Source organism: Oncorhynchus tshawytscha, linkage group LG28 (genome assembly GCF_018296145.1).
Source record: "Oncorhynchus tshawytscha isolate Ot180627B linkage group LG28, Otsh_v2.0, whole genome shotgun sequence".
Lineage (NCBI taxonomy): Eukaryota > Metazoa > Chordata > Actinopteri > Salmoniformes > Salmonidae > Oncorhynchus > Oncorhynchus tshawytscha.
In genome coordinates, this window is record NC_056456.1 from 34525154 (window position 1) to 34540786 (window position 15633).

Genomic DNA, 15633 nt, shown 5'->3' on the forward strand with positions numbered 1-15633 from the left:
TATTGCTGGTAGGCACAGGATATATTAAAATACAATAATATAGCCAGCAAGACAATACAGTCAATCAGCAATACAGTGAAAACAGTAGTACAGTCCATGAAATAGTCCATAGTCTGATACTGAAAAGGAGTTAAAAAATCACCCAATTAGTATAAAAAAACAGTCTGAATATCATTCTATTTTACAGGGAGAGAAAGGCAGCAGGACATAGCTTCAAACCTCTGACATGAGAGGATCCTGATTAGTCTTCTGGTTGAAGATCAGAGGTGGAAAAGTGCTCATTTGATAGAAGTCCTCATTTGATCAATTGGACTTTTGATATATTTCCTAATTTGGGGAAAAACATGTTTCTTTTAGATGTCTGGTCCTGATGTCTGGTCCCTTAGACTACAGTACAGTCAGAGGGAACACTTCTAACAAGTCTAACTAATGAAGGGGAAGGATACAAGTGGTGCACACTACTGAGTATTCCTTCATGTCTAATGCACTCTGGGGGGGAACAGGGAACCTTTTTGTTGGAGACTTTACCAGCTCTACAATCTGACTTTGCCACTTTTCTTCAGCCTTTGTGTAACTTTGATTTACTCTCAGCAGCAGATGGTGTCTTGTAGGGATATCAATGCTAAATACTTTAGTACTCACTCCCTGTTAGTACTTACTACCTGTTAGGGACAGATCAAAATTTACTGGGGGAGGGGTGGTCCAAAATAGGGAAGGGTTGTCAAACTTTATTTTTTTCTTTGGGGAGGGTAGTGTGTTTGTTTTGGTGGACACAGGGAGGGTAGTGTGTTTGTTTTGGTGGACACAGGGAGGGTAGTGTGTTTGTTTTGGTGGACACAGGGAGGGTAGTGTGTTTGTTTTGGTGGACACAGGGAGGGGGTAGTGTGTTTGTTTTGGTGGACACAGGGAGGGAGTAGTGTGTTTGTTTTTGGTGGACACAGGGAGGGTAGTGTGTTTGTTTTGGTGGACACAGGGAGGGTAGTGTGTTTGTTTTGGTGGACACAGGGAGGGTGGACACAGGGAGTGTGTTTGTTTTGGTGGACACAGGGAGAGTAGTGTGTTTGTTTTTGGTGGACACAGGGAGGGTAGTGTGTTTGTTTTGGTGGACACAGGGAGGGTAGTGTGTTTGTTTTCTAACAATATAATGCTTATTTTTGTACAAAATATTTGGATAGAAAATGTAAGAATTACCGTACCTTCTATACGTCTATATCTGTATTTCAGACACAGTAGCTATCTGACATAAAGAAATACGTGTCGGTGTCGTACCATGCCACATCCAGTATCTCTACCTCTCTGGGGTTAGGCCAAAGGTCTCTTTTTTCAAATGTATTTATTAACACCTGTTACAAAACACAAGAAAGTTTAGTGACATTTAGAGATTGCCAAGCCAAGCTTTCGATACTGGGTAAACCTACAAGGTCAAGGTTGACAGTCTATTTATTGTAGTGTTGAAAACGCAAACATCCACGAATAGCACAGAGAGGCGGCTGCCTACCTACAGACTTGATATCATTGGCCACTTTAATAAATGAACACTGGTCACTTTAAGAATGTTTACTTATCTCACATTACTCATCTCATATGTTTATACTGTATCCTTCACTATCTATTCTTACTATCTATGGCATCTTAGCCGCTCGGTCACTGCTCATCCATATATTTTATACTTCTATATTCTCATCCCATTCCTTCACTAGATTGTGTGTATTAGGTTTTGTTGTGGAATTGTTAGATATTACCTGTTATCTAGAAGCATAAGCATTTCACGACACTCACAATAACATCTGCTAACCATGTGTGTGTGACCAATACAATTTGATTTGAAGTGCCCAATGTCAGTATGCTTTGTTTATTGATGGTGTAGTGCACTGGTACAGAAACCTGTTGGTGGAAAATTCATTGCATATATTTTATATGATTATAAATATGGCATCAAAGTGTTGTTTGCCCAGAGCTGATCATTGTCGGCAGCTGTCTCTGATGGTTGTGTATTGAAACAGGCAGGTAGAGTGAGCTCGTCTGTGGTGGTCGGCGAACCCTCAACCTTCTGGCCCGTAGCCGTGTGTGCTATTGACTGTGCCACAAAATGGCAAAATTGATATCCACGTTTATAAACATATGGTCGCTACAGTTAGTTTTATTTGTGGTCGTAAACCATATTTTGAGTTAATTCTATGAGGAGGGAAGGTGTTCATTTATTTTATAGTACAAGGTGAGTGTCATGTGGAAATATTTGTAACTTTGGGGAGGGGGGTGTTTTTTTTTAATGACACCGTGAGTTGTCAATTTCGATCTGTCCCTTAGTACTCACTACCTGTTAGTACTCACTACCTGTTAGTACTCACTACCTGTTAGTACTCATGACCTGTTAGTACTCACTACCTGTTAGTACTCACTAACTGTTAGTACTCATGACCTGTTAGTACTCACTACCTGTTAGTACTCACTACCTGTTAGTACTCACTACCTGTTAGTACTCACGACCTGTTAGTACTCACTAACTGTTAGTACTCATGACCTGTTAGTACTCACTACCTGTTAGTACTCACTACCTGTTAGTACTCACTACCTGTTAGTACTCACTACCTGTTAGTACTCACGACCTGTTAGTACTCACTAACTGTTAGTACTCATGACCTGTTAGTACTCACTACCTGTTAGTACTCACTAACTGTTACCACTCACTACCTGTTAGTACTCACTACCTGTTAGTACTCACTACCTGTTAGTACTCACTACCTGTTAGTACTCACTAACTGTTAGTACTCATGACCTGTTAGTACTCACTACCTGTTAGTACTCACTACCTGTTAGTACTCACTACCTGTTTGCACTCACTTCTTGTTAGTACTTACTACCTGTTAGTACTGACTCCTTGTTAGTACTCACTCCCTGGTAATACTCTCTCCTTATTAGTACTCACTACCTGGTAGAACTCACTGCTTGTTAGTACTCACTACCTGTTAGTGGTAGATGTTTTCATTCCATTACATCAGGTATCTCTGGACAAGGTTGAGGAATTTAAATTTCTGTTTACTTCTTGAATAGGAATGGACACCAAAGTCCATGGTAGTCCATACTGTATAGCGTATAATTACATGGGTTATTTGACATTCCAATTTCATGAACAAATCTATCTAATTGACCCCCCCCCCCTCCCCCTACAGTATGAATTCAAATTGAAGAACATGAAGAAGAAGAAGGTCAACATCATTGTGTCTGCCGATGGTGTGAGGGTGGTTTTGAGAAAAAAGAAGAAGGTAAGGCCCCTTCGACAGATGACACCCCGATGAAAACAGAATGTCAAAATGTTGTTCTTTATTAGGAATTATTCTATCATTGTATTGGAGACTTTTTCTTAGTCCCCTTCAATTTTACATTGTATGAGTTTGGCTGTCTTGTGTCGTGTCCATAATGCACACTAACATCAATTATTATATTACACTGAAGTCAATGACACATACAGTACATTCGGAAAGAATTCAGACCCCTTGATTCTTTCACATTTTGTTACGTTACAGCCATATTCTAAAATGGATTAAATAATAAAAATGTATTCAGCAATCTACACACAATACCCAAAGCAAAAAAATCAGTTTTTCAACACTTTGATGCCATATTTATAATCATATAAAATATATGCAATGAAAAGCGAAAACAGGTTTTTAGAATTGTTTGCAGAAATACCTTATTTAAATAAGTATTAGACACTTTGCTATGAGACTCAAAATTGAGCTGAGGTCCATCCTGTTTCCATTGATCATCCTTGAGATGTTGAGTGCTTGAGTGCTTGAGTGCTCAGGACCTCAGCCTGGGGCGAAAGTTCACCTTCCAGCATGACAACGACACTAAGGACACAGCCAAAACAACACAGGAGTCGCTTCGGGACAAGTGTGGGGCGGCAGGTAGCCTAGTGGTTAGAGCATTGGGGCGGTAACCGAACTGTTGCTAGATCGAATCCCCGAGCTGACAAGGTAAAAATCTGTTGTTCTGCCCCTGAGCAAGGCCACTGTTCCTAGGCCATCATTGTAAACAGGAATTAGCTCTTAACTGACTTGCCTAGTTTTAAAAACTATATATCTTTCCATGTCCTTGAATGGCCCAGACTTGAACCTGATTGAACATCTCTGGAGAGACCTGAAAATAGCTGTGCAGCAACACTCCCCTTCCAACCTGATAGAACTTGAGAGGATCTGCAGAGAAGAATGGGAGAAACTCCCCAAATACAGTTGCACCAATCTTATACCCAAGAAGACTCGAGGCTGTAATCGCTGTCAAAGGTGCTTCAACAAGGTACTGAGTAAAGGGTCTGAATACTTACTGTATCTAAATGATATATCTGTGGGTATTTTTTTATATACATTTGCAAACATTTCTAAAAACCTGTTTTTGTATTGTCATTATGGGGTATTGTGTGCAGATTGATGAAGGGAAAAAAACAATTTAATTAATAAGGCTGTAACGTAACAAAATGTGGAAGTAGTGAAGGAGTCTGAATACTTTCCGAATGCACTGTACATCTACAGTTTCCGTGTGAAGGAAACGTTATGTTATATGTTTTCAACCGCGTGAAGGAAACGTTATGTTATATGTTTTCAACCGCGTGAAGTGTGTAACTGTTCCTTACAGAGGCAAAAGAAAAAAAGTAATTTAAAAATGTTTCCTAAAATGTAAAAATACAGTGTTCTGATCAACATTCTTTGCATATGGAGGCGGAATGGCTTATGGATGCAGAATGTGTTGATTTGCCAAAAGATGGAATACCACCATAGCTCTCTGTCCTTCATGGAAGCTGCAAGGTCCTACATATTGAGTGTTTGCAGATGGAAAAAAGTTTAAGTCCATATGAATTTTAGGTGAAACACTTCATAAATCTGTCCCAAGGTCATAAGTCATAGCAGTGAATTGCAGCATTGTGTTGTTCTCTGATTGTGTTCCAGAGGAAAGAGTGGTCATGGGATGACAACACAGTCATGATAACACAAGACCCCATCTATAGGTAAGGGAATGTCAAAGTGTCAAACATAACACTCTTTTTAAAAGTCCAATGCAGCCATTTAAAAAAAATATCAATATCAAATCCTTTCTGTGTGATAGTAAAGTACCTTCCTGAGATTGTTTTCAATTAAAATGGTCAAAAAATAGAGGTTGGGAAGTCTCTTTCCTATTGGTCTATAATCTAATTTACAGGAAGTCTCTATCATAATTTTCACTATTTAATAGTATTATTCCAACCTCACAGTGTGGAAAGGAAATATATATAACGCACAGGGAAATCATGTTTTTCACAGCACGGAGCCTTGAAAATGTTTTGGGGGTATTTTTATACATTGATGACTTTTGGTTGAGTAGTTAAAGGCCCAGTAAGGTCAAAATTCAGTTTTGTTGATGAAACTAACACTGTAAAAGTATGCAAATGTGATCAGTGTTATTTCCTAGTAGAAAATACAATATTTGGGGGGGGTACATTTTACCCCATTTTCATGATATCCAATTGGTAGTTACAGTTTTGTCCCATTGCTCCAACTCCTGTACGGACTCGAGAGAGGCGAAGGTCGAGAGTCATGCGTCCTCTGAAACATGACCCTAACAAGTCGCACTGCTTGCTTAACCCCGAAGCCAGCCACACCAATGTGTCAATGAAAACATTGTATAGCCTGCGACCGATGTCAGCGTGCATGCACCCGGTCGACACAAGAAGTCACTAGAGTGCGACGGGACAAGGACATCCCAGCCAGCCAAACCCTCCCCTAACCCAGACAACGCTGGGCCAATTGTGCACCACCTCATCAGTCTCCCGGTTACATGATTGAACCCAGATCTGTAGTGATGCCTTTAGCAGTGCCTTAGACTGCTGCGCCACACGGGAGGCCCCTGAAAATACAATCTACATAGGACGTTCTAATCAACCGCTTGCCTGGGCGGAAATGTTTGGCATGCCAGGTGACATCACCAGGCAGTAAATTGGTTAGTAGACCAATAACCAAGAAAGTAACAGCTAGTTTCCAGTTTTCCCCTTCCCCACTCAGTTTTTGCTAAAAAAGCTATTTTTGTGAATTTGATTGGAAAACTATTACAGTAAGTTACTTAAATTATTACAGCGAAAGGATTTGATATTGATATGAAATGGCTGCAATGGGCCTTTAAAAGTGAAATCAATCAAATTCTCATTATCATTACATTTTCCCCGTCTCATTTAGGATTTTCTATGTGTCACATGACGCCCAGGAATTGAAGATCTTCAGTTACATTGCGAGAGATGGACAGAGCAACATGTTCCGTTGTAATGTCTTCAAATCCAAGAGGAAGGTATGACCTTAGAGATCCTATAATTCTACAGCTCCTTCAGAAAGTATTCACATCGCCTTGACATTTTGTTGTGTTAGAAAGTGGGATTAACATTTATTTAATTTGCATTTTGTGTCAACGATCTACATAAAATACTCTGTAATGTCAACGGGGAAGAAAAATGTTAAGAAAAATGATAACTTTTGTAGAACATTTATGAAAAATAAAACACTAATATACAGTATCTTGATTATATAAGTGTTCAACCCCTTGAGTCAATACGTGTTAGAATCACCTTTGGCGGCTGTGAGTCTTTCTAAGAGCTTTGTACACCTAAACCCAGCAGGAAAAGAAATGTCCCTGTCTTTCAAAGATAATTCATAAAAATCCAAATAACTTCACAGATCTTCATTGTAAAGGGTTTAAACACTGTTTCTCATGCTTTTTTAAAGAACCATAAACAATTAATGAACATGCACCTGTGGAACGGTCATTAAGACACTAACAGCTTACAGTTTACAGGTAGGCAATTAAGGTCACAGTTATGAAAACTTAGGACACTAAAGAAGCCTTTCTACTGACTCTGGAAATCCCCAAAAGAAGGATGCCCAGGGTCCCTGCTCATCTGTGTGAATGTGCTGCAAGGAGGCATGAGACTGCAGATGTGGCCAGGGCAATAAATTGCCATGTCCATACTGTGAGACACCTAAGACAGCACTACAGGGAGACAGGACGGACAGCTGAACATCCTCGGAGTGGCAGACCACACAACACCTACACAGGATCGGTACATCCGAACATCACACCTGCGGGACAGGTACAGGAGGGCAACAACAACTGCCCGAGTTACACCAAGAACGCACAATCCCTCCATCAGTGCTCAGACTGTCCACAAGAGGCTGAGAGAGGCTGGACTGAGGGCTTGTAAGCCTGTTGTAAGGCAGGTTTTCACCAGACATCACTGGTAACAACGTCGCCTATGGGCACAAACCCATCGTCGCTGGAACAGACAGGACAGGCAAAAAGTGCTCTTCAATGACGAGTCACGGTTTTGTCTCACCAGGGATGATGGTTGGATTCACGTTTATCGTCGACGGAATGAGCATTACACTGAGGCGTGTACTCTAGAGCGGGATCGATTTGGAAGTGGAGGGTCTGTCATAGTCTGTGGCGGTGTGTCACAGCATCATCGGACTGAGCTTGTCATTGCAGGCAATCTCAACGATGTGCGTTACAGGGAAGACATCCTCCTCCCTCATGTGGTACCCTTCCTGCAGGCTCATCCTGACGTGACCCTCCAGCATGACAATGCCACCAGCCATACTGCTCGTTCTGTGTGTGATTTCCTGCAAGACAGGAGTGTCAGTGTTCTGCCATGGCCAGCGAAGAGCCCGGATCACAATCCCATTGAGCACGTCTGGGACCTGTTGGATCGGAGGGTGAGGACTAGGGCCATTCCCCCCAGAAATGTCCGGGAACTTGCAGGTGCCTTGGTGGAAGAGCGGGGTAACATCTCACAGCAAGAACTGGCACATCTGGTGCAGTCCATGAGGAGGAGACACACTGCAGTACTTAATGAAGCTGGTGGCCACACCAGATACTGACTGTTACTTTTGATTTTGACCCTCCTTTGTTCAGGGACACATTATTCCATTTCTGTTAGTCACATGTCTGTGGAACTTGTTCAGTTTATGTCTCAGTTGTTAAATCTTGTTATGTTCATACAAATATTTACATGTTAAGTTTGCTGAAAATTAACACAGTTGACAGTGAGAGGACATTTCTTTTTTTGCTGAGTTTAGATTGTACAATATTTGCACATTATTTCTTTAAAAAAGAATTCAGGCTCTGTCACTTGTACTTCCGGCGCCGACAGAGATGGCCGCCTCGCTTCGCGTTCCTAGGAAACTATGCAGTTTTTTGTTTTTTTACGTGTTATTTCTTACACTAGTACCCCAGGTCATCTTAGGTTTCTTTACATACAGCCGAGAAGAACTACTGAATATAAGATCAGCGTCAACTCACCATCAGTACGACCAAGAATATGTTTTTCGCGATGCGGATCCTGTGTTCTGCCTTACAACCAGTGTAACCGAGTGGATCACATGCAGCGACCAAAAAAAAAACGACTCAGAAAAAGAGGGAAACGAAGTGGTCTTCTGGTCAGACTCCGGAGACGGGCACATCGTGCACCACTCCCTAGCATTCTTCTTGCCAATGTCCAGTCTCTTGACAACAAGGTTGATGAAATCCGAGCAAGGGTAGCATTCCAGAGGGACATCAGAGACTGTAACGTTCTTTGCTTCACGGAAACATGGCTAACTGGAGAGACGCAATCCGAAGCGGTGCAGCCAACGGGTTTCTCCACGCATCGCGCCGACAGAAACAAACATCTTTCTGGTAAGAAGAGGGGCGGGGGCGTATGCCTTATGACTAACGTGACATGGTGTGATGAAAGAAACATACAGGAACTCAAATCCTTCTGTTCACCTGATTTAGAATTCCTCACAATCAAATGTAGACCGCATTATCTACCAAGAGAATTCTCTTCGATTATAATCACAGCCGTATATATCCCCCCCAAGCAGACACATCGATGGCTCTGAACGAACTTTATTTAACTCTCTGCAAACTGGAAACAATTTATCCGGAGGCTGCATTCATTGTAGCTGGGGATTTTAACAAGGCTAATCTGAAAACAAGACTCGCTAAATTTTATCAGCATATCGATTGCGCAACCAGGGGTGGAAAGACCCTGGATCATTGTTACTCTAACTTCCGCGACGCATATAAGGCCCTGCCCCGCCCCCTTTCGGAAAAGCTGACCACGACTCCATTTTGTTGATCCCTGCCTACAGACAGAAACTAAAACAAGAAGCTCCCACGCTGAGGTCTGTCCAACGCTGGTCCGACCAAGCTGACTCCACACTCCAAGACTGCTTCCATCACGTGGACTGGGAGATGTTTCGTATTGCGTCAGACAACAACATTGACGAATACGCTGATACGGTGTGCGAGTTCATTAGAACGTGCGTTGAAGATGTCGTTCCCATAGCAACGATTAAAACATTCCCTAACCAGAAACCGTGGATTGATGGCAGCATTCGTGTGAAACTGAAGGCACGAACCACTGCTTTTAATCAGGGCAAGGTGTCTGGTAACATGACTGAATACAAACAGTGCAGCTATTCCCTCCGCAAGGCTATCAAACAAGCTAAGCGCCAGTACAGAGACAAAGTAGAATCTCAATTCAACGGCTCAGACACAAGAGGTATGTGGCAGGGTCTACAGTCAATCACGGACTACAGGAAGAAACCCAGCCCAGTCACGGACCAGGATGTCTTGCTCCCAGGCAGACTAAATAACTTTTTTGCCCGCTTTGAGGACAATACAGTGCCACTGACACGGCCTGCAACGGAAACATGCGGTCTCTCCTTCACTGCAGCCGAAGTGAGTAAGACATTTAAACGTGTTAACCCTCGCAAGGCTGCAGGCCCAGACGGCATCCCCAGCCGCGCCCTCAGAGCATGCGCAGACCAGCTGGCCGGTGTGTTTACGGACATATTCAATCAATCCCTATACCAGTCTGCTGTTCCCACATGCTTCAAGAGGGCCACCATTGTTCCTGTTCCCAAGAAAGCTAAGGTAACTGAGCTAAACGACTACCGCCCTGTAGCACTCACATCCGTCATCATGAAGTGCTTTGAGAGACTAGTCAAGGACCATATCACCTCCACCCTACCTGACACCCTTGACCCACTCCAATTTGCTTACCGCCCAAATAGGTTCACAGACGATGCAATCTCAACCACACTGCACACTGCCCTAACCCATCTGGACAAGAGGAATACCTATGTGAGAATGCTGTTCATCGACTACAGCTCGGCATTCAACACCATAGTACCCTCCAAGCTCGTCATCAAGCTCGAGACCCTGGGTCTCGACCCCCGCCCTGTGCAACTGGGTACTGGACTTCCTGACGGGCCGCCCCCAGGTGGTGAGGGTAGGCAACAACATCTCCTCCCCGCTGATCCTCAACACTGGGGCCCCACAAGGGTGCGTTCTGAGCCCTCTCCTGTACTCCCTGTTCACCCACGACTGCGATTGGCCCATGCACGCTCCAACTCAATCATCAAGTTTGGAACGGACAAGTTTTAAGACACAACAGTGGTAGGCTTGGTAGACTCCAGCCACTTTAATCATGGGAATTGATGAGAAATGATGTAAATATATCACTAGCCACTTTAAACAATGCTACCTTATATAATGTTACTAACCCTACATTGTTCATCTCATATGCATACGTTGATACTGTACTCTATATCATCGACTGCATCCTTATGTAATACATGTATCACTAGCCACTTTAACTATGCCACTTGGTTTACATACTTATCTCATATGTATATACTGTACTCGATATCATCTACTGTATCTTGCCTATGCTGCTCTGTACCATCACTCATTCATATATCCTTATGTACATATTCTTTATCCCCTTACACTGTGTATGACAGTAGTTTTTTTTGGAATTGTTAGTTAGATTACTTGCTCGTTATTACTGCATTGTCGGAACTAGAAGCACAAGCATTTCGCTACACTCGCATTAACATCTGCTAACCATGTGTATGTGACAAATAAAATTTGATTTGATTTGAAGTTGGTTGTTGATCATTGCTAGACAGCCATTTTCAAGTCTTGCCACAGATTTCCAAGCCAATTTTAGTCAAAACTGTAACAAGTAGGCCACTCAGGAACATTCAATGTCGTCTTGGTAAGCAACTCCAGTGTATATTTGGTCTTGTATTTTAGGTTATTGTCCTGCTGAAAGGTGAATATGTATCCCAGTGTCTGTTGAAAAGCAGACTTAACCAAGTTTTCCTCTAGGATTTTGCCTTTGCTAAACTCTATTCTGTTTATTTTTATCATAAAAATCTCCCTAGTACTTGCCGATAACAAGAATACCCATAACATGATGCAGCCACCACCATGCTTGAAAATATGAAGAGTCGTACTTTGTGTGTTGTGTTAGGTTTGCCCCAAACATAATGCTTTGTGTTCAGGACAAAAAGTTAATTTCTTTGCCACATGTTTTTGAAGATTTACTTTAATGGCTAATTGCAAATAGGATGCATATCTTGGAATATTTGTATTCTGTACAGACTTCCTTCTTTTCACTCTGTCAATTAAGTTAGTATTGTGGAGTAACTACAATGTTGTTGATCCATCCTCAGTTTTCTCATATCACAGCCATTAAACTCTGTAACTGTTTTAAAGTCACCATTGGCCTCATGGTGAAATCCCTGAGTGGTTTCCTTCCTCTCCAGCAACTGAGTTAGGTAGGACGCCTGTATCTTTGTAGTGACTGGTTGTATTGATACACCATCCATAGTGTAATTAATAACTTCACCATGCTCAAAGGGATATTCAATGTCTGCTTTTTTATTTTTACCCATCTACCAATAGGTGCCCTTCTTTGCAAGGCATTGGGAAACCTACCTGGTCTTTGTGGTTGAATCTGTGTTTGAGATTCACTGCTCGACTGAGGGACCTTACAGAAAATTGTATGTGTGGTGTACAGAGATGAGATAGTCATTCAAAAATCATGTTAAACATTATTATTGCACACAAGAGTAAAACCATGCAATTTATTATGTGACTTGTTAAGCACGTTTGTACTCCTGAATTTATTAAGGCTTGCCATTACAAAAGGGTTGAATACTTATTGGCTCAAGACAGTTCAGCTTTTCATTGTTCATTCATTTGTAAACAGTTCTAAAAACATAATTCCACTTTGTGTTAAAAAGCCAGTGACAAAAGAAAATCATAATTTCATCGATTTTAAATTCAGGCTGTAACAAAAAAATGTGGAAAAAGTCAAGGGGTGTGAATACTTTCTATATATCTTCTATGTAATTCTATGGTTAAAACAATGTGTATCGCTGTGGGAGTGGGCTGGGTATGAGATGTAAATTATCCACTGGATCCAGATCAGTGGCATGTGGTATATCAACTGTGGTATATAATCTGTGGTATATAATCCGTGGTATGTAATCCATGATATATAATCTGTGGTATATAATCTGTGGTATATAATCTGTGGTATATAATCAGTGGTATGTAATCCATGATATATAATCTGTGGTATATAATCTGTGGTATATACTATGTGGTATATAATCAGTGGTATATAATCTGTGGTATGTAATCCATGATATATAATCCATGGTATATAATATGTGGTACATAATCCATGGTATATCATATGTGGTACATAAATCATGGTATATAATCTGTGGTATATAATCCGTGGTATGTAATCCATGATATATAATCTGTGGTATATAATCTGTGGTATATAATCTGTGGTATATAATCCGTGGTATGTAATCCATGATATATAATCAGTGGTACATAATCCATGATATATAATCTGTGGTATATACTATGTGGTATGTAATCAGTGGTATATAACCTGTGGTATGTAATCCATGATATATAATCCATGGTATATAATATGTGGTACACAATCCATGGTATATAATATGTGGTACATAAGACATGGTATATAATCTGTGGTATATAATCAGTGGTATTTAATCCATAGTATATAATCAGTGGTATATAATCAGTGGTACATAATCAGTGGTATATAATCAGTGGTATTTAATTTGTGGTGTATAATCCATTTATCTCTACAAGGTATCAGATATGTGGCAGCAGCTGCTTTGGGAAGGGGGCTGGGTATAGGGACTGTGCCATGATGCATTAAAGGAGCCTTGGAGCCTTGGGACTCTTGGATCAATAGAGTTTTGTCTATACACAAACACACACACACACACACATTGTCTCATCTACAAGATCACAGTTGCACACAGTACACACGTGATGACTTTCAACTCTGCACGATAGAAAAATGCTCGTAGAAAAGAATGGCACGCGACTACCCCATAGCTGCATATCAAACAGCGGAAATGTTCTTCATTACAAAAGCCTGGATAACAACCCTTCCAGTGAGGTTGACTCCCATCCCTTCACCATGGATACCAGGCATGTACCGTAGACAGTGACTGAGTGAAGCAGCATACTAATTCATCACAAATGACACCCTATTCCCTATTGGCCCTGGTCATAAGTAGGGCACTACATAGGGATGCAGTCAGAGAGAAAGAGGCTTTTAATTCTGACATTTGCAACCTGTACCACCTGCCATCTGTACCAGAAAGTAAAGACACAGGATGTAATCCCCTATATGGTGTAGTCGCGCTTCTCAGGTGCCTCCAGCCCTGAACCTCTTATCTCGGACTGCTGATACTGGGTTTGGTAACCCTGGCTCCCATTGATCACTGTTGGGTTTAAAGAATCCTGAAATTCCTAAATTGGCCTTGTGATCCAGATGGTTCTTTTTTGAGAGCAGTGCTAGTATCTCAAAGGTCGTGAGTTCACTTCCCGTTGGGCCATGTAAAATTAAAATTAGTGGTGATCCTTTTGGATTGAGGCATCTACTGGAAATAGCTCAAATGATCATCATATGGTACAGTATGGTACTTACTATACACAGGTAACATAGAATATCATAAACATATAACGGTGGTCATTATTGTTGCACCGTAGGAGCACCACTGTCTCACACACACAACACTGGCCCTGTGCTTACCGACATACAGTGGTGATTGACAGCCTTGTGGCAGCATTCCTCCACAGTATGAATGTGGGGCATTTTAAAGCACCTGGTCAATGTGCCACTGAGTGCACAAGACAACCCTCCTTCGGGCCTTGCGGCATAATTGCTCTAAGGGCAAGAATGTGTAACGTTGGAGATATTGAATTATTTTGGTTATATAATCAATGGATTTTTGAGTTTGTTGTGCCTTGTAGGGTCTAAAGGAAAAGCTTGAGATCCTACGGCTCTGGAATGAACCAATCCATTACAACGACAGCATGCACCTACTGAATTACTGTGCCGTCTAAAACTCTCTTCCCTCCTTCTTTTGTTGTCCTCTCTCTCCCCCATCTCTCTCTCATCTCTCCCCCTCCCTCCCTCCTCTGTCTCTCCCCCTTCTTCCTCTGTCTCTCTCCCTCCCATCTCTCCCCATCCCTCCCTCCTCTGTCTCTCCCCCTTCTTCCTCTGTCTCTCTCCCTCTCTCCCCATCTCCCTCCCTCCCTCCACTCACCTCCCTCTCCCCTTTTCTTCCACCCCCCACCCCTCCAGTCCCAGGCCATGCGCATTGTGCGGACGGTGGGCCAGGCCTTTGACGTGTGCCACCAGCTGACCCTGCAGCAGACAGGGGAGCAGAGCTCTGAGGATGGACTGGACACCAATGCTACCGATGCAGATGGGGAAGATGCTGTGCCAGGTGTGACTCACTTGCCCATGCACCATACTGTCTTAATTTTACTACCTATAAACTTTACTACCTATTTTACTACCTATAACCATCTTATTACCTAGAGCCATCTTATTACCTAGAGCCATCTTATTACCTAGAACCATGGTATTACCTAGAACCATATTATTACCTAGAGCCATCTTATTACCTAGAACCATCTTATTACCTAGTAGCGTCCTATTACCTAGAACCCTCATATTACCTAGTACCATCCTATTACCTAGATCCATCCTATTACCTAGATCCATCTTATTACCTAGAACCATCTTATTACCTAGAACCATCCTATTACCTAGATCCATCTTATTACCTAGTACTGTCTTATTCTCTAGAACCATCTTATTACCTAGAACCATATTATTACCTAGAACCATCTTATTACCTAGTAGTGCCCTATTACCTAGTACATACTGTTCTATATTTGCACAGTGGGGACATTCTCTTCTGAGACTTAATCAGTTAGAGTGTGTTGTGACTCTAGAGAAAGTGGAGAGGAGCCAAATTCTGATTCGATGTCTCAAGCGTCTTTGGGTCTGAGAAAATCTCTAAATACAATTAGTTTGTATAAAAAATGGGTTATGTTATACGTTTTTGCTGGTGGTAGTTGATCCCTATGTTAGTATGTTTATGATTTGTTTTCTCTCTCCATCCATCTTTCTGTCTCTCCATCCATCTTTCTGTCTCTCCATCCATCTTTCTGTCTCTCCATCCATCTCTCTCCATCCATCTTTCTCCATCCATCCATCCATCTCTCTCTCCATCCATCTTTCTCCATCCATCCATCTCTCTCTCCATCCATCTCTCTCTCCATCCATCTCTCTCCATCCATCTCTCTCATTCAGCCAAGACGAGGTTGGCATTGTCTGATTCGACTGACCTTGAAGCCACCACAGAGGAGAGCATTGACTGTTTGTCATCTGACCTGGACAAGACCAAAAGCCAGGACCTTCTT

At 41.9% G+C, this 15633-nt stretch overlaps 1 protein-coding gene across 1 annotated transcript in view; it reads left to right on the forward strand.

The window, feature by feature from the left end:
- LOC112227164 (carboxyl-terminal PDZ ligand of neuronal nitric oxide synthase protein) overlaps positions 1 to 15633 on the forward strand; it is a 31340-nt gene that overhangs the window by 7097 nt on the left and 8610 nt on the right. The window contains exons 3-7 of the mRNA XM_042308145.1: positions 3171 to 3263; positions 4944 to 5002; positions 6204 to 6312; positions 14504 to 14648; positions 15524 to 15633. The exon at positions 15524 to 15633 is cut by the window's right edge and continues 15 nt beyond it. Coding sequence (XP_042164079.1) covers positions 3171 to 3263; positions 4944 to 5002; positions 6204 to 6312; positions 14504 to 14648; positions 15524 to 15633 — 516 coding nt within the window. The remainder of the gene's footprint in view (positions 1 to 3170; positions 3264 to 4943; positions 5003 to 6203; positions 6313 to 14503; positions 14649 to 15523) is intronic.